General features: G+C 39.3%; 1 protein-coding gene across 2 annotated transcripts in view; it reads left to right on the top strand.

Annotated features, from left to right (window-relative positions):
- Positions 1-24,084, top strand: part of SPTA1 (spectrin alpha, erythrocytic 1) — an 81,661-nt gene that overhangs the window by 4,768 nt on the left and 52,809 nt on the right. For both annotated transcript variants that reach the window (XM_042256195.2, XM_060415084.1), the window contains exons 5-16: positions 834-980; positions 2,794-2,927; positions 3,752-3,896; positions 5,519-5,673; positions 6,659-6,794; positions 6,895-6,996; positions 8,729-8,866; positions 9,749-9,859; positions 11,428-11,505; positions 11,637-11,792; positions 13,393-13,597; positions 14,998-15,179. In XM_042256195.2, the coding sequence (XP_042112129.1) occupies positions 834-980; positions 2,794-2,927; positions 3,752-3,896; positions 5,519-5,673; positions 6,659-6,794; positions 6,895-6,996; positions 8,729-8,866; positions 9,749-9,859; positions 11,428-11,505; positions 11,637-11,792; positions 13,393-13,597; positions 14,998-15,179 (1,689 nt within the window). The remainder of the gene's footprint in view (positions 1-833; positions 981-2,793; positions 2,928-3,751; positions 3,897-5,518; positions 5,674-6,658; positions 6,795-6,894; positions 6,997-8,728; positions 8,867-9,748; positions 9,860-11,427; positions 11,506-11,636; positions 11,793-13,392; positions 13,598-14,997; positions 15,180-24,084) is intronic.

The following is a 24,084-nucleotide window of genomic DNA, read 5'->3' as shown; positions in this document are numbered from 1 at the left end:
TTCTTGTCTGGAGAATTCCATGGACAGAGGAGCCTGGCAGGCTACAGTCCATGGGGTCACAAGAAGCAATATGCAACACAACTGAGCAACTTTCACTTTCACTTTTTGAAAAAAAGTCAGGGTATCTGTTCCTGGGCTTAGTTCCTTGGAAGAAGGAGGAATGTTAGCAAAGATTTAGAGGTATTCTGGAAGTAGGCAACATTATAGGAAGATAAGTCTAAATGTATGAATCTGAACATGAAGAAGGCAAGACATTAAAAAAAAAAATGTGTATTGAAAGATCATCTAGGATTGCTCCCCTTCTACCTTCCATGAGCCTTCACTCCTTCCAGGTTTTCAATCCTATGCTGGTTCCAACCGAGAGAATCGCCAGTTTTCCCCTTAATCCTTTGTGTCTTAGTACCTATAACTAGAGAGGTTTCTATCTCCTATTATTTGAAGAATAACCCTATGGTTAGGACTGAAAATTTATACAGGCAAGCATTCAGCACAATACTTTTGTAAATACTCAGGATGTTGAATTGAGCAGAACCAGGATGAATTTACTTCTCATGTTCCAAACCACAAAAAGGTTCTTCCAGGGGCATTTTCTGACAATGTCCCTGGTCTTCGCAAAGAATTACCCCAAAGACCACTGTTCCCTGAGTCACAGTGCCACCTCAGGAAATATACCCTTGCTCTGACTCTTTCTTGAAGGGGTTCTCCCAGGTTCCGCCAGTATCTCCTTCTGAGTTATCCTGGGAATGTAAATATAAGCAAGGCTTTTGGGCATTTGAACTGCGGGAATCCCTAGTTATTTGCTGGTGACCTAATAGACCTTACTGTGTCTACAGGAGGCTCTGGTGACATCAGTGGAGCTGGGTGATGACTGGGAGCGCACAGAGGTTCTGCATAAGAAGTTTGAAGAGTTCCTAGCAGATCTGGCAGTTCGAAAGGAGAGAGTGAATGAAGTGAACCGATATGCCAATGAATGTGCAGAGGTGAGGTGGGGAATAACAGAGCCAATCCAGGAAAAGGGTTCTGATCTTCAAGAAGATTGCCTGGCCATTTGTAAAAGGGACAAGAAGGATATATAGGACATTGTGAGAAAACAGAGGTATGCCTGTCCCTGGAGTAACATGCCCAGAGTAGCTTTCTCTCATTTCTGGATTCATCCCTTGCCAGTCTACAGAAATAGAGGTGTGAGTGAGTGAGTGAGTGTACATGGGTTTATGTAAAGAAATTCAGTCCACAATGAGGTTACTCTTGCACTGTGCAGTACATAGATTTTTTAAGTTTATGAAGCACCAGAGTAAAGTGACAAAGAATATATAATAATCGTGGCTTCTCATAATATATATGATATCATTAAACAAATTTTTCTGTGCTTTGAGGGGGAAGGAAAAAGAGGCAGATTTACCTTCATTTACTTAAGAAAGTGCTTAAATAAGCTTTTAATTTCTGAGCATACAAATACTCAGTGTGTGACTAAATACCCTTAACATATGTAAGACCTGGGAAGTCAGTCTGATTTTGTATGTATGTGAAGGAATTGAACAGAAACTGCAATAGTTGGCTATCATGCTCTTCCATTTAAAGTTTTATTATCACTGCAGCTATAAAATGGGAATGATATTTATGTGTAAATAGAATCAAGATTTCAGGAATAAGAGGTACTAGAGTAGGGAAAATAAACTATTTCTCAATTTTTTCCAGGCCTCATTTCCAACAGTCTCTAAATTTCTCCCTCTAACATGACTGCATTTTTCTTATTGTGCAGATTTTTTTTAAAAGTTATCTGTTACTATCTACCAAACCACTACAAAACTTAAAACAGAAAACATCTTATTTTTCCGTGGTTAAGTGAGTCAGATTCACTGATTCAGCTGCTCAGCTGGGCCATTCTCCCGATCTCACCTGATATTCTTAAGTAACTGCAGTTATGCAGTGACTCAGTTGGTGTACAGGATCTAAAACAACCTTCCTCCCATGTCTAAGGATTTGGCAAGGATAGTGTAGGCTTTCTCCATATGCTCTCTCATCTTTCAGTAGATCATACTTTTTAATATGTTCCAAGAAGGTAAGAACAGAAGCTGAAAGACTTCTTGAGGCCTAAGTACTGGGACTTATAAAATATTATTTCTACTTGTAAAGAAGGAAGGAAAAGAAAATTCTGTCTGAAGAGGCTGCAAAATAGAAATGGAGATAGGAATAAACACGGATAGGAGGGGTCGGGAGACCTGGTATATGGCAACTACTCAAAATTTCCAAGTATCAAAATGGGCTGATATTAGCTAGCTTTATCTGATAAACATAAATCTCATTGCTTCAGATAGTCCGCAAAACTGTATGAACTGCAAAATTAAATTTATCTGCATGTTTATCTACTTCTGAGAAGAGGGAAATAGCTCCAACTATATTCTCAAGGTGTCAGGGCCCCAAAAGAGCCAAAACTCACAGTATTTGAGATTTCAAAAATTAAGTCAGACCTCACAAAAGGAATTTTCTCTTCCTTGGTTTCCAGGGTCTTGAGAGAAGCTAGCAGCCGTCAACATGATGGAGTTCTAAAAATAATGAGGTTGGGCAACCTATGTTAGTAGACTAGTCTTGAGCTGTGGACAGAAGATGCAACTGGTAGTTTGGTTTTCTAGATTTTGGTGATGTGGATCAAGTAAAAGGGACCAGGGCTAAGGTGAAGTGCAGTGTCTGGCTAAATGGCTATCCTCTGCTTCTGACAAAGTATGGACCAGTGTGAAATAAGAAGTGTTTAAAAGTTTTTTTCTGCATTAGTCCAACACTGACTTACTCCCACAGGAAAAGCATCCTGAGCTGCCCTCGATTGAGTCAAAGCAGAAGGAGGTGAATGCAGCCTGGGAGCGTCTCCATGGTCTGGCTCTCCAACGACGGAAAATGCTGTCCAGTGCTGCAGACCTCCAGAGGTTCAAAAGGTAGGAATCTGGCCACTGAATTGTAGGAAACTGCAATAGCACCAGGCTGGGTATTTGGGTTAGCCTTTGTCTACTGTTAGCAATTAGTGGCCAATACCTTGAATCAAAGAAAATCATGATCTTGCCTTTAAAACAACAAGGAACAGAGTAGTTAAAATTGTGATCCAGTCAATAGCCAAGTGTGTTAAATGGAGCTCAAAGTAATAAAATTAGCACTAGTGAATTAGTGATGGAAGATCTGCAGGGGCAAAAACAGAAAGAGAATGGAGGGTGAGATTGCGAAGAAGGACGTTTGTGAAGGGCTAACCCAGAAGTACATCTGGAGGCTCAGTTGACAGGATGCCCAGGTCTCTGCATCTCAATGGAAACCATTAAAGTAGGAACTCTTTATCTTTGTGCATTTATTCTATTTTTGGTTGTACTGGGTCTTTGTTGTTGTGGGTGGGCTTTCTCTAGCTGAGGTGAGCCTGACTTTACTCTTCAGTGTGGTGGGCGGGAGTCTCATCGTGGTGGCTTCTCTTGTGAAGCACAGACTCTAGGTGCATGAGCTTCAGTAGTTGTGGTGCACGGGCCTAGCTGTCTCTGCATGTGGGGTCTTCCTGGACGAGGGATTGAACCCATGTCCCCTGCGTTGGCAGGTGAATTCTTAACCAATGGATCACCAGGGAAGCTCCAAAACAGAAATTCGTTATGCTATTTTTTGCTAGTGTGTGGGAAGATGGGATAATTTCTGACAGGGTGAGGGAGGCTGGTCCTGCTGGGTGCTGTTTGCCCTGGAATGCCTGCCTTCTTCCTTTGCTGGAGCTCATGGGGTTGTCTGGCAGGGATGTGACTGAAGCCATCCAGTGGATTAAGGAGAAGGAGGCTCAAGTCACATCTGAGGACTATGGCAAAGACCTTGTGAGTTCTGAGGCACTGTTTCACAGTCACAAGACACTTGAGAGGAACCTCGCAGTCATGAATGACAAGGTAAGCCTGTGGGAGAAAGAGCTAACATCCTTGAGTTAAAAGAGCCATCTGACGTTCATCTTGTCTCCATAAGTAAGTAAAGTCACTCAGTCGTGACTAACTCTTTGTGATCCTATGAACTATAGCCCACCAGGCTCCTCTGTCCATGGGATTTTCCAGGCAAGAGTACTGGAGTGGGTTGCCATTTCCATCTCCACTTGTCGCCATAGAACACAGTAAATGCATTATTTCAATGAAAGAGAAATTTTGTGCCACATAAATATACCTCTTTATTCTAGTTTATAACTTGTACATGATTCTTGGATATCTAGCATTTTGTTTAAATTATTTTTATTTAAATACACATATATATTATATATATACACTTATGCTTTTTGTAATATATTTCATAATTTAAAACCAAAATAGATAGCTTCATGAATGGTTTCCTGCCTAACCACATCTTCTCCTGTTGGAGATGAAACTTGTTTCTTTTTGTCCTTTACTCAGTAGAAAAGGGAGAAAATTTCTTCTCCTTTTATAATAAACATAGACACTAAAACACTCTACCCAGCCTACCTTTGGATTTTCTTCTGGAAGCTGAAAGACCTCGATTCCTGTACCTACGGTAGGCATAGTCACACTAGAGCTTGGAGTAAGCCTATATTCTTTAATGCTTCCCATTCTTACTTCTTACCCTCACAACTTTAACCATAACTTAAATTAATTATTCCTCAGCTTTTACAGTGGAATCAGCCCACAAGAAGCTCCCTAGTTACTCTGCTTTAATCATAGTTCTATCCCTCGGTCCAGTTTCTGAAAAATATTTCACCAGTCTACTTCTTTTTTCCTTCCTCATTTTTCCCCTTTGGTCTTTTTTGTTTTCTAATTATGAGTGATACAATACCATGACTTAATGAATAATGATAATGAAATCTCATCTTAGACAACACCTGGTTATAATTCAGTGTAGTGAAAGGACTAATGGTAACATGGAATTTTCCCTAGTAACCCTGCTCCTCAGGAACTGTGCTCACACTGGCCAGGCATTACTGGAATTTTCTTGGCAAAAAATTTTCCTTAGCAGAAATATCTCTCTGATTCCTATGGTAATATTTATGAAAACAGTATAGAGGATAATGAAGGACAGATATATGTCTAAATATTGCTTCTGATAATGATTCATTGAATGACCTCGGGCAGATAAAATACTTAGCCTCTCAGTTTTCACATACAAGGGGAACAAGAATAGTTTCTGCCTCACAGTCTTATTAAACGGCGACTATAAAACAAGAAAATGCATGTGACATGCTTAGCACAACAAGAGACAGAAAGCAGTCAGTAAATTATTATTGTTAATATAATTACATGAATATATTAATATAGATATATCCATATAAATGCACTAATATGTTATTCTTACTCATATAATTATTATGTTATATCCCTCCCATAAAACTTTGTCAGGAGGATCAGAATACTTGGATTTCCCACTAAGTTTCTTTTTTTCATTTTTCTAAAATTATATAGTAAGTTTCAGATGTACAGCATATCATTAGACATATGTATGTACTATAAAGTCACCATCTAGCACCTTACTGTTGACCCACCTTCATACATTAGGTTTCTTTTTCATCCCAAAGGTGAAGGAGTTATGTGCCAAAGCAGACAAGTTGAAGCTTTCCCATCCTTCAGATGCAGCTGAAATCCAGCAGATGAAAGAGGATCTGGTCTCCAACTGGGAGCATATTCGCAACTTGGCTACCAGCAGATATGAAAAGCTGCAGGCTTCTTATGGGTGAGAAAGCCTTCTTCGCTATTATGTTAACTACCTCTACAGGGTCAAAGTGCAATATTAAAATAGAAATAAAAGAGTAAAAGGAATAAAATAATGAATGACCCAGCCCTCCTGCCTGCTCAGTAGAGGCAAAAGAAATTTTAGTTTTCCAGAAGTCCTTTGCAGGATGATATAATCCTCAGGATGACATCTCCTTTCACCTATACCCTTTCTATCTTCCTCTGTTTGTATAGTTGTAAGAAGCTATGAAGTGGCCCATGAAGCTGAAAAAGTAATTGAAGAAACATGTCAAAATCCTGGCCCTAGCTAAGGAATTGGAATTAATTTCCAAGCTGAAGAACAGAAAATAAATCTAAAATTGTTTCCTGAATGTAGGTCAGCTTATTACAAAAAAAAAAATAAAAATAAAAAACTTAAACATCATTTCTGTACTTAATTTTTATGATTAGTTGTTAAATCACCAGAAAATAGTCTTTATCATATTGATATGATTGAAAATGAAATGGTGAGGCTTTGATTTTTTGAACAGGTAATTGTTTTGGTGACTTTTATCTTCATTGATATGGTGAAGAGTGAATTAAAATACATGAGGGCTCCTAATCCTAACTCTAGCTGCCCCTTGTCATAAGGTGCTTCCTGTTGTTTATGTTATGTGATTATTTATTTGGCCTCATAGTACTTTACTAAATAGTGCTTTACTTCAAGTGTTTCTGGAGTGTGACTGTGATGTTGGAGATGTCATGCCCAAGTGCTTCATCACACAAAGACTCATTCACCCTGGGAATTATACAATCTAGAGTGAAGGATTTATAGCCAGCATTGCTGAAGGAATAGGGAAGTACATCAGAGGAATGAAGGGGTAGGTTTAAAGGTTTAATGCAAAAAGCATGTTGTACATCTTAGCCCAACCCAATTCTGACTCTTTGTTCAATGTCCATTTGCATCGGGTTCCTCCTTTCTGTCTTTTCCTTTACCTTTTCGCCAGGTACCAGCGGTTCTTATCCGACTATGATGAGCTCTTAGGTTGGATGGAGGAAAAGACTGCTCTGATCAATGCTGACGAGCTGCCCAAAGATGTGACTGGTGGGGAAGCCCTACTGGACAGGCATCAACAGCATAAGGTAGAGAGGAAGGCCTCCCCAGCAGGAGGAAGAGGGAGGTGACAACAATACCAGAAGATTTCTTGCTTCATTTTAACACTTTTTTGTCTTGTGGTCACAGCATGAGATTGACTCTTATGATGACCGATTTCAATCTGCTGATGAGACTGGTCAAGCCCTGCTGGATGCCAATCATGAAGCATCTGATGAAGTTCTGGAAAAGGTAATCCAGTTTAACAGATTTTGTGAAATTTTGATACATAACCGTCACTTAATCTCTTACTGATTGGCAATCTCTGAATGGAAAAAGGACAGAAGACATATAAATATCTTAACATAGATCCAGACTTCACATTGCTTCCTTCATATGTTGCTCTAGCTCGAGTGAGGCTTTTGGAATTCTCAGAACTTGATGTGTGCTTCCTCATCTCTGAGACATTAGTCGATCTAACTAATTTCATCACTTGAAAGTGAAAGCATTAGTTGCTCAGTCGTGTCTGACTCTTTGTGACCCCATGGACTGTAGCCCGCCAGGCTCCTCTGTCCATGTAACTCTCCAGGCAAGAATACTGGAGTAGATAGCCATTCCCTTCTCCAGGAGATCTTCCCGACCTGGGGATTGAAACCAGGTCTCCTACAGTCCAGGCAGATTCTTCACCATTTGATCCAAAAAACCTCCCTGCCATCTTGCCTTGTCACATGTGCTCTGTGGTGTCACTTTCCCATGCTAGTCTCTAGACGATGAATTCTTTGAGGACTTCTCTTTATTCATCTTTGGGTTCCCTAAGGTACCTACCATGGTTCCTGGTACATGGCTCCTTTTCTTCTCTCCTCTGTACAACCTCAAATCAGACTGATTTTCCTATATCTGTATTTCTGAAATCTTCATTAAGCAACAGGAAAGTTTTGCACACTGTCATCATCATAATCTTCTAGATTCCAAAGGCTCACCTAGACCTCCTGATCCCTGAGACATTTTGCTCTAGTCACAGAGTCATAGGAATTTCTGGGATGATAATTGAAATAAGATTTGCAGGTTCTCTGCATCTCATTAGCTTCCAAGCACAGCCACTAGCACTATATGATGAAAACTGAGATCTCTGTATTTTCAACTCATCATCAAGAACCCTATGGGAGAATTATAATATGAATTTTTATTTTTAACAATTTTCTGCCAAAGGAAGAATGGAACTCTAAAACCTTGAAATGTACCTTTTATCCTGAATTCTGAGAATTTGTACCATCTTTTTGATGGAATTAACACAGCAGTTTTAATAAGCTGGGGTTTCTCAGACAGATGCTTGGGCAGAAACAAAGGCTTTCATGAGTTTGAGAATGTCCCTTTTTCCTTGATGGTTCTCATTTGCATTTGAAATAGAATGCAGACTTCTCAATCTGATCATTTAAGTGCCCTGTGAACTTGAATTTCATGAAATGTCCACCTTTTTTAGACACTGCCGTTTTCTCTGGAGCACTTGGTATAATCCAATGATAACCTGGAATAATTACTTACTTGTGGTATTATGTCTTCCTACAATCCTGATCTCCACCTCTCTACCCTTTAAATCTTGGTTTGATACAATAGTTTCTATACTTCTACTCCCTGTGTCTTTGAATCAATTAATCTTTTCTTCTTTATTTATACATAGTAAGTGTGGTATACCTCTAGTATGGTATTTCTCCCATTTTTTCTATACTGTAGGGATTTACTTAGTTGTAGTGATGGACAGGGAGGCCTGGTGAGCTGCAGTTCATGGGGTCGCAAAGAGTCAGACACGACTGAGAGACTGAAATGAACTGAACTGAACTGAGGAGCCTTAAAAGAAAAGCGTGTTTTTCTATCCTTTTTTTTTTTTTCCTTCAAAGGGCCTTGCGTTTGTTAGATGCTCAGTGACAGCAGGATAAAATAAATTCACTTAATATCTTCCTGGTCTTTTACCTCTTCCTTTCCACAGATGTCAGTACTTAGCAACAACCGGGCGGCTCTGCTGGAGCTGTGGGAGAAGCGTCAGCAGCAGTATGAGCAGTGCTTGAACCTGCACCTCTTCTACCGTGACAGTGAGCAAGTAGACAGCTGGATGAGCAGACAAGAGGTAACACAGGGGCTCAGCAAGTGTCCAGAAGCCATTTCTCCTGCTCCTCCTTCACTACTATCAGCATCCTCACCACCACTTCAGTTCACGTGGGAACTAGAGGGTGAGCCACAAGGAAGAGAAAAGATCGACCCTCTCTGTAAGGCTCTTGAAATTCCCTCATGGACAAATGCACAGTAAAAATATTTAAATACAAAGCACAGAGCTTTTAAACTTCTCTGAACATGTGGCAAAATGAATATCCAACTGTTAAGGGATCGGCAAAAGAAAAATGTGATGAGTCAGGCAGGACTAACCAGAGATTTTCTGGTGAAGGTGAGTGGTCCTCTTGAGGATTTGAGAACACTGAATCATGCTTAGATTGGTTGGTTCACACACTGAGATGAAGGTGATAAATTTGGATGAGAAGGTTCGGAAGGGAATTCTGAAGCTGAGGTTCTGCTCTTTGAGGTTAATCTCTATCTCCTCTCCTGCTGCTGCTGCTAAGTCACTTTAGTCGTGTCCGACTCTGTGCAACCCCATAGATGACAGCCCACCAGGCTCCACTGTCCCTGGGATTCTCCAGGCAAGAACACTGGAGTGGGTTGCCATTTCCTTCTCCAACGCATTAAAGTGAAAAGTGAAAGTGAAGTCGCTCAGTTGTGTCCGACTGTTTGCAACCTCATGGACTGCAGCCTACCAGGCTCCTCCGTCCATGGGATTTTCCAGGCAAGAGTACGAAGTGGGTTGACATTGCCTTCTCCTCTCCTACCTTGTGTTAATTCCCATCTTGCTTTTCCATCCCCCTCACCTCCTTTCTTATTCCTTTTCTCTGAGATATTCCAAAGGGACTGATTCTCACTGGTGAGGCACAGCTGGGATGCATCTTTCTGTCTTCTACAGGCCTTCCTGGAAAACGAGGACCTCGGAAATTCCTTGGGCAGTGTAGAAGCCCTTCGTCAGAAGCATGATGACTTTGAGGAAGCTTTTACTGCCCAGGAGGAGAAGATCACAGTAAGCAATGGGCCCTGATTTGGGCACTGGCTTCATTTTTTTTTTTTTTTTAATCTTTAATTGGAGGATAATTGCTTTACAGTGTTGTGCTGGTTTCTGCCTTACAACAATGTGAATCAGCCATATATATTCCCTCTCTCTTGAACCTCCTTCACACCCCCCACCCAATCCCAAACCTCTAGACTGTCACAGAGCACCAGGTTAAACTCCCTGTGTTACACACATCTCATAGATTACCAATCTTTAGAATCACTCATAACTATCAGATATGAGAGTTGTTTTAAAAAGAGAAAACATCCAGAAAAATAATCATACCCATTTTTATCAACACATTTCTTATTCCACAAAGCATATTTAGAAAGTATTTATTTTCTAATTTTTTTCAGAATTAGGTAAATTTATTTTTTAATTAATTTAATTTTAGGATAGTTCCTTTAAAATATTGTGATTCTTTTAGAAAGTTTTTAAAAATTTTGAGCAATTTATATTCTCTGACACAGTGCCTGATTGTCTTATTTTTTTTCTGCAGTATAAATAGAAACTATGGGATCCATATCCAATATGAATCATAATTTAAAAGTTTGAATATCTTATTTACATTTTTTAGTCTTTTCCTCTCCAGTAATATCTCCATTTAGCTTTCTTTAGTAATATCTAGAAATCTTGGCAGTATCTATTTTTTCCTGTATATCTTCATCTATACATTTTGAATTTAATGCTGCTATAATTTTCTTGTGAACCTTAAGTTACAGTGTCCCAGAAACTTGTCAATACATAAGCAAGTCTCAGAGAAATGTAAGGGAGACTTTATTTGTCCAATGCATATATACTATATGTCTTTGGATATCTCCTAGGACTGTGCTGGGGTTAGCCAAAACTTGCACATGTGCATGTATACCACCAGCACAACAATAACCACAAAACTCCAAATTTTTCTTGTTAATCTTGGGTCAATTCAGAGCTTGTTATGGTCCCTTCCCAGTTCATATGCTTATCAGATGGATTTTCATTGGTAAAAGATAACAATGTAAAATAAGTTATTGTTTATTAAATGCTGTAATTTCACATAATTTTCCTATTCCCAATCGATTAATTCATCCTGAGCAATTTTGAGAGTTTATGAATGAGTCAAAATTCACATGTATAATTTGACTCCATTCCCCATATAGCTAGAGATAAGAAGAATTATTAAAAAGTACATATGGTATATGATGGATGGGTGAGTGAATAGATAGATAGATAAAGACTGGCCATTGAACAAGGCTGTATCAACAATGCTTCTTAAAAATTTAAAAATAGATCAAATATTCACCTCATAGTGAAAACAGGATTCATTCACTGTAACCTAGATTAAGAAGAAACTACTGTGGCATAGAGAAAATAATTAACCTCTCTGAGCTTTATATTCTGAAATACAATTTATAACAGAAATCAGAAGTAGGACCCAGATCTTCTGACCCTGAATCTAATCCTCTTCCCACATTGTCATGCTTCCTCTTTAAACAGTTAGCCAAACTGTGGCCACTTACTCAGTGCCAATGAGAGAAAAACTTTTTTTTTTTCCCCAGACCATAGACAAGACTGCAACCAAACTGATTGATGATAAGCATTATGATTCAGAGAACATCGCTGCTATCCGGGATCAAGTATGTGCATCTGCCTGCTTGTGCACCTGGGTCAGGGAAAATGTTAGAGCATTGTTAACCACGGTAGGCAGTAGATCTCAGGCATCCATATTTTATTTTTCTGACAGCGAGTTTGTTTATGTTTTTTGCAGCTGTTGGCCCGACGGGATGATCTACGAAAAAGGGCTGCCACTAGACGCAGATTGCTGGAGGATTCATTCCTTCTGCAGCAACTGTATCAGGACTCAGATGACCTAAAGAACTGGATCAACAAAAAGAAAAAGTTGGCAGATGATGAAGATTACAAGGTAGGCAGGGTTTCAGACCCTGGACATACTCATTGGTACTTAATTTCATGAAACTAGAATCTTGGACCTGAAAAGACAGTAGCGTTCAGCTGGTGAGCCTCATTTTATAGATGGAGAGACAGAGTCTCAGAGAAGGGCAATGATTCCTCCAGGACTGCACTTGTAATTTCCAATTTTCCAATACCCTGTTGCCCATCACCCGTTTTCCCTGGCACAATTTCCAGCGGTCCTTAACAGAGCAGGGGAAAGCAGAGATTCCCCTTATTTAGTTGCATATCCCCCTTTCTGCTGCCCTATGCACCCTTATAGTAGGTAAATGTTGGGTCTAGTCATTCATTCAGGCTACCAGGAATTCAGAATTAACCTAATGGTTTGATTCAATATAGACTTACTGCTTTGTAGCTGGAAAGGAACAATTCCTTATTTTACAGATGAAGAAACCAGGATCTGAATTGTGTAGTGAGTTGCCCAAGGTTAACCGATTATTTAGATCTGTTTTACAAGCGACTTAGCAGCAGCAGTAGCAGCAGCAACATAGAGTTAGACACATGAATTCTCTTGGGGGAAAGTAAATACTGGGCTTGAATTCACTCCCTGTCCTGTTTTAGTTTGTGTGACTTTGAAAAATTCCTGAATTATCTTTGAGTCACACATACATTTTTTTTTTAAATTTCGATATTATATAAAACACATAGTTTTCACTCACAATATAAATTATCAATAGGCTTCCGTTATGGCACTATGGTAAAGAATCTGCCTGCCAATGTGAGAGATGGAAAGAGAGGTGGGTTAGATCCCTGTGTTGGGATGATCCCCTGGAGTAGGGAGTGGCAACCTGCTCCAGTATTCCTGCCTGGAAAATTCCATGGACAGAGGGGCCTACCTGGCTACAGTCCATGGGTTCACAGAGAGTTGAGCATGACTGAGTGACTGAGCATGATAAACTGTTAAACTATTTTGCGCACACACACACACACACACACACACACACACACATACACTCACAAATTTTTGCATTTACAGTCAGGACTGGAATCAGTCTCTTGATTTCTAGTCCAATATCTATTCACTGTATTTACTTTCTAAATATCATTTAGTCTTAAATGTATACCTCTGATGCTCTTGTTCTAATATTCTTTTGATAGAACTTTGAGCATCTAATTTGTAACTTTCATTCTGTAAAACTCAGCACTATGTGCTTGTGTTCTCTAGAGGAGTTATGGTTCCAGTGTATGTAGGGTAAACAGGTCTTCTCAGCTAAAGGCAGGAATGGAAAATAATCTCCATCTTTCATGCCAGCTGTGATCGATTGATAATCCTTACATAGGGTGCCATATTTACAGTAATCTTCAGACCATATCCAGACTCAGTAGAAATAAGTTCGGGGGTGATTAGCCATGTCTGCCATTTGTATGGAAGGAGTGATTGGTCATAGGTTCCTGAGCATCCTCTGGCTCTATACTTGGACTAGAACAGTTCTTCCTTATATCCCCTTCTTAGTTCACTTAGATTTATAGTGAAAAAAAATTCCTGTCCTCAAAATATCTGCCCCTCATTTTTCAAGGAATTGTTTTCTTTTATTATTTTCATTTTCTCTCAGGAAATACTGAACTTGAAGAGCCAGGTTCAAAAGCAGAAAGTCTTTGAAGAAGAATTGGCAGCTAATAAGATCCGGCTTAATAATATACAGAAAACTGGCCAGGAGATGATTGACAGCAATCATTATGCCTCCGACAAGGTGGCTGATCGTTTGAGGGAAGTTGACAGCCTCTGGACTGAACTGCAGGAGGCTACAGAGCAGAAAGGTTAGAAGCAGAGTTTTTTTAAGAAATGAATTCCTAACTTCTGAAACCCACCTTCATCTTTACCACCTTGAATTTACCTGGTGGCCTCTGTGAGAAGGGAGGGATGTTACTCATTTGCTTCCCTGTGTCTTCGTCTATTGGTCAAGAAATTTATAAAATCTAACCTAAACTTATCACACACAATTATTATGTATTAACACAATTCTTCTATATATTAACACAATTCTTTTCTTCAGATATGTAGGTATTTTCAAATGAAATTATATTTTTCTTTTCACTTTTCTCCCTCTTTTTTCTTCCTGTTGAATAAATATTCAGATACCGTGAATTCAATATTGACTATACATCTAAAATGAGTGTCCATAAATTCAATTATACATCTTTTTGTTCTATAAATGAAGCAATGTATTCTGACTCAGGTTATTTAATTAGGCATTAAAATATGGTTGGGGCCACATGTGATATTCCCATTATATTTTATTCTTATGAAAAGGCTGGATGGCTTGCTTTTTTCACCTATCTGGGCATATTTAGGTTCTGTTGTAAGCTCTTAAAAAATTCCCATGTCTGCTTGACTAGCCTCTACTTAAATTTAATTTCACCTCTTACTTTGGAAAACAAATCAATCATCATAATTAACACAAATAATGATGCTTTTTCTGTCAATAGTCCATTAGTTATAAACATTATCTATAGACATGCCTCTGTCCTGATTATAGAAAAGATACATCATACTGATTTTGTTGGGTATTCTGATTTTTGGTTTAGGAAAAAAAATCAAATTGACTGTAGCAAGAAGTTGCTGTTACTTCACGTCCTAGTAATTGTTTCACAGAAATAATGCAAATGATTGCTATAAGATCATATGATAAAGAATTTAGCTGAGAACAGTGGATAATCAAGATATTTTCTGGAAGAGACACTTGTACGGTGTGGTTTGTGATAAAGAACAGGCACTAAGGCAGAGGTGGCTGATGGCTAGCAAAGTTCTGAGGAAGATATTTAGGAAAAGATACTTCGAAATTTCAAACTAAGCTAACCCCAAGTTTTATTCTTTTCTTGGAAAATGACATGTTTATGCTTAAATACCTTTGAAAGGGAGGTCTCAACGGAGAATAACAAGTGACAAGATAGTTAAAAATCTAACATAGGCCCATACCTCAACAAGAAATGAACATATTGTTTATATCTGTTTTGAGAACACTACTATCTTCAAAAGCAAATCCTATCTGAATTCTACAAATTAATGGTAATTTCTTATGTAATCACATGTTAGACAGTTATATTTTTCCCATTGGACTATCCAAACATTATATTATTCCTTAAGTTGGTATAACTTTTAATAGCATATAATGAAGATTAGTTATGATACTTGTCTTATGCTTGATGTCTTTTCCTAGGGATCCAGTTGTATGAAGCAAATAGGCAGCTGCAATTTGAAAATAATGCAGAAGACCTGATGCAATGGCTGGATGAAGTGGAATGGCAGGCTAGATCTCAGGATTATGGGAAAGGCCTAGCAGATGTCCAGAATCTGCTCAGGAAACATGGCCTCCTGGAGTCTGCTGTGGCTACTCGTCAGGTTTGTTGCTAGCTCTTTAACCAATTGTGAGCCAAGTTACCTATATACATTCTGAGCACATTCATCATAATTATTGTTTTAAAAAAAGAGTGAGACAGAACAGGAAGCTGTTAGGTATTTCGAATAGGAAAAAGAAGTCCAAAATGGCAGTGAAGAAAAACAAAGAACAGAAAAAGCCCATGAAAATGGAGAAAAAGAATATCTGCAGACCGGAGTGAGAATGTCAGGTGAAACAAACACACCCTTTCTTGGCTAGCCCAATTTGCATAGGGCAGGCTCATTGAGGAGGAGACAAAAAGTATAAAAAGAGGAAGCCAAGATGGATTGAGGCCTCTCCTTTGGGGTCAGCCTGCCCTCAAGCCTCAAGGGTGTACTATCCTCTGCTTGCCAAATGAAACTGAGCTGTAAGCAAGCTGTCACACTGGTCCACCATTTCAACTCTTTGCTCCCATGAGATAGAACTGAAGAAATTTACACACTCCCCCAACATATCTGGTGCCATGACTTGGATGATATACTGGGAGAGTGCGTAATTTTCTCGGTTCTGACTCGCAGCAGCAAAGATTTGAAATGGTGCCCCAGCGTGACAGCTTGGTTACAGTTCAGTTTTATTCAGCAAGCAGAGGATAGTACACTCTTGAGGCGTGAGGGTGGGCCAACCCCAAAGGAGAGGCCTCAATCCTTCTTGGCTTCCCCTTTTTATATGTTTTGTCTCCTTCCTGCTGAGCCTGCCCTGTGCAAATTGGGCTAGCCAAGAAGGGCGCGTGTTTGTTTCACCTGAGGTTCTCACTCTGGTCCACAGATTTTCTTTTGTTTCATTTTCATGGGTTTTGTCCTTTCTTTGTTTTTCTTCACTGCCATTTTGGACTCCTTTTTCCTATTCTAATCACCCAACAAAGCCAAAGGTAAAAATTCAGAACCTTTAGTTGGTCAACTATCTCTTTCCAGTATCTCCTTTTTCCAGCTATTCTTCTTGGTACCTGGTGTCTTTTGTTAGAACCCCATGGCTGATATAAGACTTTATTGACTCTTCTAAATATGACGTTGTACTCTCAATCCAGAAACCTGGATTTTATATAGCCTTATCACTTCCTAGTTCTATGGTGGATCTTTTTCACGTGTTTGCACCTCTGTTTACTTACCTATAAACTAAAAGTTTGGATAAAAAGTGTCTTCTATTCTGGCATCCTACAATTCAAAACTTGAAATATTTTTAGTAGTACATTTTTTTTTTTTTTTCTTAAGAAAATTGAAACACAGAGAAATGAAGTGACTTCTCCAATGTCACAGAGAAAATTAACAGCAGGGCCAGGACTATGAAACAGATGTCTAGGCTGTTGGTTTCAAAGTTACCCACTGAAATCACACCAGAATATTTTTTTAATATAAAATTATTTATGTTAATTGGAGACTAATTACTTTACAATTTTGTATTGGTTTTGCCATACATCAACATGAATCCCCCATGGGTGTACACGTGTTCCCCATCCTGAACCCCCCTCCCATCTCTCTCCCTCTGGGTCATCCCAGTGTACCAGCCCCAAGCATCCTGTATCCTGCATTGAACCTGGACTGGCGATTCATTTAACATATGATATTATACATGTTTCAATGCCATTCTCCCAAATCATCCCACCCTCTCCCTCTCCCACAGAGTCCAAAAGACTTTTCTATACATCTGTGTCTCTTTTGCTGTCTCACATACAGGGTTATTGTTATCATCTTTGTAAATTCCATATGTATGCATTAGTATACTGTATTGGTGTTTTTCTTTCTGGCATACTTCACCCTGTATAATAGGCTCCAGTTTCATCCACCTCATTAGAACTGATTCGAATGTATTCTTTTTAATGGCTGAGTAATACTCCATTGTGTATATGTACCACAGCTTTTTTATCCATTCATCTGCTGATGCACATCTAGGTTGCTTCCATGTCCTGGTTATTAAAAACAGTGCTGTGATGAACATTGGGGTACACGTGACTCTTTCAATTCTGGTTTCCTCAGTGTGTATGCCCCGTAGTGGGATTGCTGTGTCATAAGGCAGTTCTATTTCCAGTTTTTTTTTGAAGGAATCTCCACACTGTTCTCCATAGTGGCTGTACTAGTTTGCATTCCCACCAACAGTATAAGAGGGTTCCCTTTTCTCCACACCCTCTCCAGCATTTATTGCTTGTAGACTTTTGGATTGCAGCCATTCTGACTGGCGTGAAATGGTACCTCACTGTGATTTTGATTTGCATTTCTGTGATAATGAGTGATGTTGAGCATCTTTCCATGTGTTTGGTAGCTATCTGTATGTCTTCTTTGGAGAAATGTCTATTTAGTTCTTTGGCCCATTTTTTGATTGGGTCATTTATTTTTCTGGAATTGAGCTGCAGGTGTTGCTTGTATATTTTCAAGATTAGTTCTTTGTCAGTTCCTTTATTTGCCTTTATCTTCTCCCATTCTGAAGGCCGTCTTTTCACCTTGCTTATAGTTTCCTTTGTTGTGCAGAAGCTTTTAATTTTAATTAGGTCCCATTTGTTTATTTTTGCTTTTATTTCCATTGCTTTTGGCGGGGGGACATAGAGGATCCTGCTGTGATTTATGTCAGACAGTGTTTTGCCTATGTCTTCCTCTAGGAGTTATATAGTTTCTGGTCTTACATTTAGATCTTTAAACCATTTCTAGTTTATTTTTGTGTATTGTGTTAGAAAGTGTTCTAGTTTCATTCTTTTACAAGTGATTGACCAGTTTTCCCAGCACCACTTGTTAAAGAGATTATCTTTTCTCCATTGTATATTCTCGCCTCCTTTGTCAAAGATAAGGTGTCCATAGGTGCGTGGATTTATCTCTGGGCTTTCTATTTTGTTCCATTGATCTATATGTCTGTCTTTGTGCCAGTACCATACTGTCTTGATGACTGTGGCTTTGTAGTAGAGCCTGAAGTCAGGCAGGTTGATTCCTCCAGTTCCATTCTTCTTTCTCAAGACTGCTTTGCCTATTTGAGCCTTTTGTACTTCCATACAAATTGTAAAATTATTTGTTCTAGCTCTGTGAAAAATACCGCTGGTAGCTTGATAGGGATTGCATTGGATCTGTAGATTGCTTTGGTAGTATACTCATTTTCACTATATTGATTCTTCTGATCCATGAACATGGTATATTTCTCCATCTATTAGTGTCCTCTTTGGTTTCTTTCACCAGTGTTTTATAGTTTTCTATATATAGGTCTTTAGTTTCTTTAGGTAGATATATTCCTAAGTATTTTATTCTTTTCGTTGCAATAGTGAATGGAGTTGTTTCCTTAATTTCTCTTTTTATTTTCTCATTATTAGTGTATAGGAATGCAAGGGATTTCTGTGTGTTGATTTTATATCCTGCAATTTTACTATATTCATTGATTAGCTCTAGTAATTTTCTGGTGGAATCTTTAGGGTTTTCTATGTAGAGGATCATGTCATCTGCAAACAGTGAGAATTTTTCTTCTTCTTTTCCAATTTGGATTCCTTTTATTTCTTTTTCTGCTCTGATTGCTGTGGCCAAGACTTCCAAAACTATATTGAATAGTAGTGGTGAAAGTGGACACCCTTGTCTTGTTCCTGATTTTCGGGGAAATGGTTTCAATTTTTCACCATTGAGGATAATGTTTGCTGTGGGTTTGTCATATATAGCTTTTATTATGTTGAGGTATGTTACTTCTATTCCTGCTTTCTGGAGAGTTTTTATCATAAACGGATGTTGAATTTTGTCGAAGGCTTTCTCTGCATCTATGGAGATAATCATATGGCTTTTATTTTTCAGTTTGTTAATTGATTGATTTGTGGATATTGAAAAATCCTTGCATTCCTGGGATAAAGCCCACTTGGTCATGGTGTATGATCTTTTCAATGCGTTGTTGGATTCTGATTGCTAGAATTTTGGTAAGGATTTTTGCATCTATGTTCATCAGTGATATTGGCCTGTAGTTTTCTTTTTTTTGTGACATCTTTGTCAGGTTTTGGTATTAGAGTGATGGTGGCCTCATAGAATGAGTTTGGAAGTTTACCTTCCCCTGCAAATTTCTGAAAGAATTTCAGTAGGATAGGTGTTAGCTCTTCTCTAAATTTTTGGTAGAACTCAGCTGTGAAGCCATCTGGACCTGGACTTTTGTTTGCTGGAAGATTTCTGATTACAGTTTCAATTTCCGTACTTGTGATGGGTCTGTTAAGATTTTCTATTTCTTCCTGGTTCAGTTTTGGAAAGTTGTACTTTTCTAAGAATTTGCCCATTTCTTCCACGTTGTCCATTTTATTGGCATATGATTGCTGATAGTAGTCTCTTATGATCCTTTGTATTTCCGTGTTGTCTGTTGTGATCTCTCCATTTTCATTTCTAATTTTATTGATTTGATTTTTCTCCCTTTGTTTCTTGATGAGTCTCATTAATGGTTTGTCAGTTTTATTTATGCTTTCAAAGAACCAGCTTTTGGCTTTGTTGATTGTTGCTATGGTCTCTTTTGTTTCTTTTGCATTTATTTCTGCCCTAATTTTTAAGATTTCTTTCCTTCTACTAACCCTGGGGTTCTTCATTTCTTCCTTTTCTAGTTGCTTTAGGTGTAGAGTTAGGTTATTTATTTGACTTTTTTCTTGTTTCTTGAGGTATGCCTGTATTTCTATGAAGTTTTCCCTTAGCACTGCTTTTACAGTATCCCACAGGTTTTAGGTGTTATGTTTTCATTTTCATTCATTTCTATGCATATTTTGATTTCTTTTTTGATTTCTTCTGTGATTTGATGGTTATTCAGCAATAACCATCAAGGTTATTCTCAGTCCTTGTCTCCAGGCTATTTATCTGTGATTCCATTTTGTTTTCAAGATTTTGAATCATTTTCACTATCATAATTCGAAATTCTTTATCAGATAGATTCCCTATCTCTTCCTTTTTTGTTTGGTTTGGTGGGCATTTATCCTGTTCCTTTACCTGCTGGGTAGTCCTCTGTATCTTCATCTTGTTTATATTGCTGTGTTTGGGGTGGCCTTTCTGTGTTCTGGCAGTTTGTGGAGTTCTCTTTATTGTGGAATTTCCTCACTGTGGATGGGGTTGTACGGGTGGCTTGTCAAGGTTTCCTGGTTAGGGAAGCTTGTGTTGGTGTTCTGGAGGGTGGAGCTGGATTTCTTCTCTCTGGAGTGCAATGAAGTGTCCAGTAATGAATTATGAGATGTCAGTGGGTTTGGAGTGACTTTGGGAAGCCTGTATATTGAAGCCTGGGGCTGTGTTCCTGTGTTGCTGGAGAATTTGTTGGCCCTTGGGTGGTGCTTGGTTTTAGTGTAGGTATGGAGGCATTTGATGAGCTCCTGTTGATTAATGTTCCCTGGAGTCAGGAGTTCTCTGGTGTTCTCAAGATTTGGATTTAAGCCTCCTGCTTCTGGTTTTCAGCCTTATTTTTACAGTAGCCTTAAGACTTCTCCATTTATACAGCATCATTGATAAAACATCTAGGTTAAAGATGAAAAGTTTCTCCACAGTGAGGGACACCCAGAGAGTTTCACGGAGTTACATGGAGAAGAGAAGAGGGAGGAGGGAGTTAGAGGCGACCTGAATGAGGTGGAATCAAAGAGGAGAGAGCAAGCTAGCCAGTAATCACTTCCTTATGTGTGCTCCACAGTCTGGACCACTCAGAGATGTTCACGGAGTTATACAGAGAAGAGAAGAGGGAGGAAGGAGACAGCGGTGGCCAGGAGGATAAAGTGGGGAATCAAAAGGAGAGAAACAGATCCAGTCAGTAATCAGTCTCCTAAGTGTACTCCAACGTCTGGAACACACAAAGAGATTCACAGAGTTAGGTAGAGAAGAGAAGGGTAATGGAGGAGATAGAGGCAACCTGGTGGAGAAAAAGGAGAGTCCAAAGGTGGAGAGAGCAGTCAAGCCAGTAATCTCACGCCCAAGTAAAAATAGGCACTGAAGATTGGGTTCTTAAGGGTATAAAATTGATAACAAATACCAAATGACAAAGATTAAAAATCTAGAGTAGAGGCTGGATTTTCAAAAATACAATATTAAAGAAAAGAAAAAAAGTCACAAAAATTATTATACATATATATATATGTATATATATATGAAGTTTGCTTTAAAAAATAGGGTCTCTCTTTTTTTTGCAAAGTAATAGTAGGCTATAAAAATGAAAATTAAAGGAAAGGATTTTAAAATTTTAAAACTTGAAAAAAAGAATGATTGTAAAAATAATAAAAATATATCTAGGACCTTCTCTGGTGTTGTTTTGGGCAGTGTGGGGTCAGTTCATTTTCGAATAGTTTCTTGGTCTGGCTTATATTTCTCAAGATCTATAGACCCCTTCCTATGTAGTCAGTACTAGCTACAGGGTTTTAATCTATTGCGTGTGTCACTTCCAAGAAGGTTCCCTCTGTTTTAGTTCTTCTGCTTGCTGGTCTCTTTGGTGTCTGATTTCTGCCCTGACACAAGGGGATGGTGATGGACACTTTTTTAGGCTCACTTGTTCAATCATGCTGTGGGGAGGGAGGGACACTGCAAACAAATAACACTGTTGTGGGCTCACAGTGTCTCAGCCACACTGGGCCTGCCCCCACTCATGGCGTGTATGCCCTCCCTGCCCACACTGCTCAGCCTCTAGGTTGCTCCACCGGGAACCATCCGAGGCTGGCCCTGGGCTGCACGCATCTCCCAGGTCTAAGCTGCTCAGGTTCAGGCATTTGGGTAGTCCTGAGAGGCGCAGACTCGGCTGGGCCTGAGTTTTGTGCCCTTCCCACGTCCGAGCAGCTCAGGTGATGAGGTGTTTGGTGAGCATGGTTGCTGCAACTTATTACCTCCCCCATCCCTGCCACTCAGTTTTCTGGGTGTACAACCAGCGCACCTTCTCAGGCAGATGTTGACCATCCAGAACCCCAAGAAGTCTTAGTTAGCAAAGAAGTCTGCTTGCAGTTTGGTAGATAATGCCTCTCTGGGGCTGCAATTACCCCCTTCTGGCTCTGGCTACCTGTCACCGGAGGGGGATGGTCTGCAGCGGGCTAGCTCTATTCAGTCCTTTGTTCTGTGAGCAGGCCTGATGGTGTCTTAGGCTAGGGCTTTTTCCGTGGTAGCTATCCCACAGTCTGGTTTGCTAGCCCAAGTTAGTTCACTCATATTGCCCTCGGGGCATTCAGGCCCAGTCCTTACTCTAAGCAATGCAGCCCAGGTCTCCCTGTCCAGCCCCTGCTTGCTAGTGGCAGGTGCAGGTGTCTGCGCTGCTTCTCTGCTGGGGGAGTTACCACTGGGCACGTAATCTGTGGGGTTTAATTATTGATTTATTTTTCCTCCCAGTTATGTTGCCCTCTGTGGTTCCAAGGCTCGCCACAGACTCGGCAGTGAGAGTGTTTCCTGGTGTTCTAAAACTTCTCTCTTTTTAAGACTCTCTTCCCAGGATGGAGCTCTGTCCCTACCTCTTTTGTCTCTCTTTTTGTCTTTTATATTTTTTCCTACCTTCTTTCGAAGACAATGTGCTGCTTTCTTGGTGCCTGATGTCCTCTGCCAGCATTTAGAAGCTGTTTTGTGGAATTTACTCAGCACTTAAATATTCTTTTGATGAATTTGTGGGGGAGAAAGTTTGTGGTCTCCCTGGCCTATTCCTCCGCCATCTTATGACCGCTTCCAGACTATTTTTGAAGTAAATTTATCCAATAAGCTTTTAGAGTATAGAGGTCACTGAGTCCAAGCTGACTCTGCTCGTCACATAACAGGCCAATGCATCCAAGAGATGAGATGTTGTGGCAAGGAAGAAACTTAAATCAAGGAGCCAGCAGACCAGGAAAATGGCAGGCTGGTGCCTCAGAATAGCCATTTTATTGGGGTCTGGATGCCAAGTTCTTTTATCGATCAGAGAGAAAGAAGCAATGAGGAACTAAAGTCAAAAGGCAGAATAGAGAGGGAGAGACAGTGGGGAAGAAAAGTGAAAGGGTCTTCAGTCTTGAAAAAAAACATCTCCAAGAGAATTTCCAGCCTGCAGAAATGATGGGTTAATCTCTTCTATTCACAGGTGGGCAGGGACAAGCTATCTGTCAGTAAGGTGAAGAAAGGCACTTTATTTTACAGTCAAGCTAAGGGGCAGGGTCCTCTGGGAAAGCTATTCAGTATGATTATATTAACAAAAGCAATGAAAAACAAGTCAAAGAAACAGTTTCCAACATGGAGTCAAATTGGTTTCCTCCCTGCAGTAGAGATACTCTATGTGAGTTTCTAGAGAATTCAGTGGAAATCAACTTCCAGTTGACTCAATTTCTCATCCCAGGAATCCAAGCTTGTATTGTATTGAGAACAGTTAATATTATCAAGCCTTAGGTTCCAGAAGGTCTGCAGGCTACTTCTCATGATCCTCAAGCTAATTTCAAGTTAGTTTCTTCTATTTGGTGGTGGTTTTGGCATCTGAAAATCTCAGGAAATATGCATCAGATACTATTATCTGACTACTTCAGAAAGGAGCTAACACAGAAGGTATGGGGGAGAGATTTGTCCCAGGAAGACCTGTAGGGTCCTGCTTGGTTATACTCCTAGTTGGAGTAGAGGCTAAGATACCATGCTTGCAAAAGATATTTTAGATATGGACTATCAAAGCTGGAAAAGGTCATAAATGTTCGCTAGCCTTTATTCTATTATATATATATATATATATATATATATATATATATATATATATAATATTCCCTAAAGTCTTTATTGTATAGATGAAGAAACTAATGTTAAAACAAGTGGAGAGCTGGATAAAATAGCAACTGACTCTCAGCCAAGTCTATCTCTTTAGTCTGAGGCATCATTCACTACCTTAGCTTTCAAATAGTACAGTGGTACCATAATCGTAATGACAATTATCATGTTTTAAAATCACTCTATTATACAATGATGTTTTTCAAAGTTAAACTGTCCTAAGAGATGA

The sequence above is a fragment of the Ovis aries genome, chromosome 1, assembly GCF_016772045.2.
Source record: "Ovis aries strain OAR_USU_Benz2616 breed Rambouillet chromosome 1, ARS-UI_Ramb_v3.0, whole genome shotgun sequence".
NCBI classification, from domain to species: Eukaryota; Metazoa; Chordata; class Mammalia; order Artiodactyla; family Bovidae; genus Ovis; species Ovis aries.
Note: the sequence above shows the minus strand (reverse complement) of the source record. Positions and strands in the feature narration are given on the sequence as shown.